Source organism: Loa loa (genome assembly GCF_000183805.2).
Source record: "Loa loa unplaced genomic scaffold supercont3.2178, whole genome shotgun sequence".
Classification (NCBI taxonomy): Eukaryota; Metazoa; Nematoda; class Chromadorea; order Rhabditida; family Onchocercidae; genus Loa; species Loa loa.
The window spans coordinates 1-1,465 of record NW_018110357.1 but is presented as its reverse complement, the minus strand read 5'-3'; the positions used below and the strand labels follow the sequence as shown (position 1 = coordinate 1,465).

General features: G+C 34.3%; 1 protein-coding gene across 1 annotated transcript; it reads left to right on the top strand.

Moving 5' to 3' along the window:
- Positions 1–1,098: 1,098 nt before the first annotated feature.
- LOAG_19144 (zinc finger protein) lies at positions 1,099–1,355 on the top strand (the record flags this gene model as incomplete). Its single annotated transcript, XM_020451798.1, has 1 exon — positions 1,099–1,355. A coding segment is annotated over one exon (257 nt), but the record flags the coding sequence as incomplete, so codon positions are not given.
- Between the last annotated feature and the right edge of the window lie 110 nt (positions 1,356–1,465).

The following is a 1,465-nucleotide window of genomic DNA, read 5'->3' as shown; positions in this document are numbered from 1 at the left end:
GGGTCAATTAATTTACCTGATTGAGTAATAGAAAAATTAGATATAAACACAAATATGATAACAGTTATTTTTCAGATGTAGAAAAAATACAAGTGTCCACATATCAACTGTAATGCAACCATACGGGCAAAACCAAACATTTAGAACATGTCCAAAAACATAATGAATCATCCCGTCGTCATTGCAAGCAGCCCGGTAGTGGCGAAGAATTCCGTAATCATTCATCAGAATTTTCTTCCCACAAAGAAGTGCATCAACCTAAATTTAAATGCGAAAGGTGTGATTTTTCCTCCAACTACAGGAATTCACTGGCTAGACACAAGGAACGTTACTGCAAAGCTTCTCGTGAGTTTCGCAAATTCAACAAAATTTTTGTCATTTCTATGAAACTGATATAATACACATGGAAATATGTTACGAAATATCTCTGATCACATCCTTTGACTCAATGAAGTGATATCTAAGAAATATTTATTCTGTGCCCAACGGAAGATTCGTAAGGCATACCTCGGCAAAACATGAAACGATCACGATGTTCATCAAGTCATTAAGTCAATCAGGTCATTCGGGCAATTAGTGTTTTTCAGGAAACTTTAACATCCACGATAACTTGGATTTAACACTAATTGCCTCAGATGCAAGTATATATAACAGTTAATGGGGTTAAGTATATATAACAGTTAATAGCAGTTCAAGTATATATAACAGTTAACTAATGGATAATTACCGGGAACAAGTAGAAATGAATTATATAATGATATGCCGCTTTATTCCCTTCAGTTTTTGCTTTTACTCAATTGGATGAAGTTGAAGATATAAGCTACAAAGAATACCAAATCCGAATCTGATCTCGTTGCAGCGAAGAATTCAGAATTATCCCTCATCCTACATTGTTCCATTAGTGGCAACATGAGAATGAGCCTTTTGTTTTAAAAATAGAGATGGTAAAAAAGTGAACAACATCCGTAATTTAAGTTAGTCGAAATGTGATTTGATAGGTTTAATAAATAATGCTGATACAGTCATTTTTCAAATTAAATTCATTAATTAGCATATAAAATGATATTTGTAAACACAAGCGTTGCACCAGCTTTTCAGGTGGGCAGAAGTATGAATGTCGACTATGTAATGCGACTATGCTGACGAGAAACGAATATTCAAAACATCTTCAAGCACACGAGGAATATGTCATCATTTGTCCCAAATGTGGGAAGAAATTCTATTCCCAAGGGGGATTTCAACACCATAAAAATGTGCATCAGCCTAAATCTCAATGTGAAATTTGTAACAGTTCCTTTTCTTACAAGACTGGACTACGACAACACCAACAACAATTCCACAGAGGTAGCCGTTAGTTTCGCAAAGTTTATTTTTAGCAAAAGAAGTTTTCAACATGTTTGGTCACATAAAAGTGTGTTGCAAAACATTTAAGACAGTGAAATGGCAATTCAAAAATCAAAAGTGA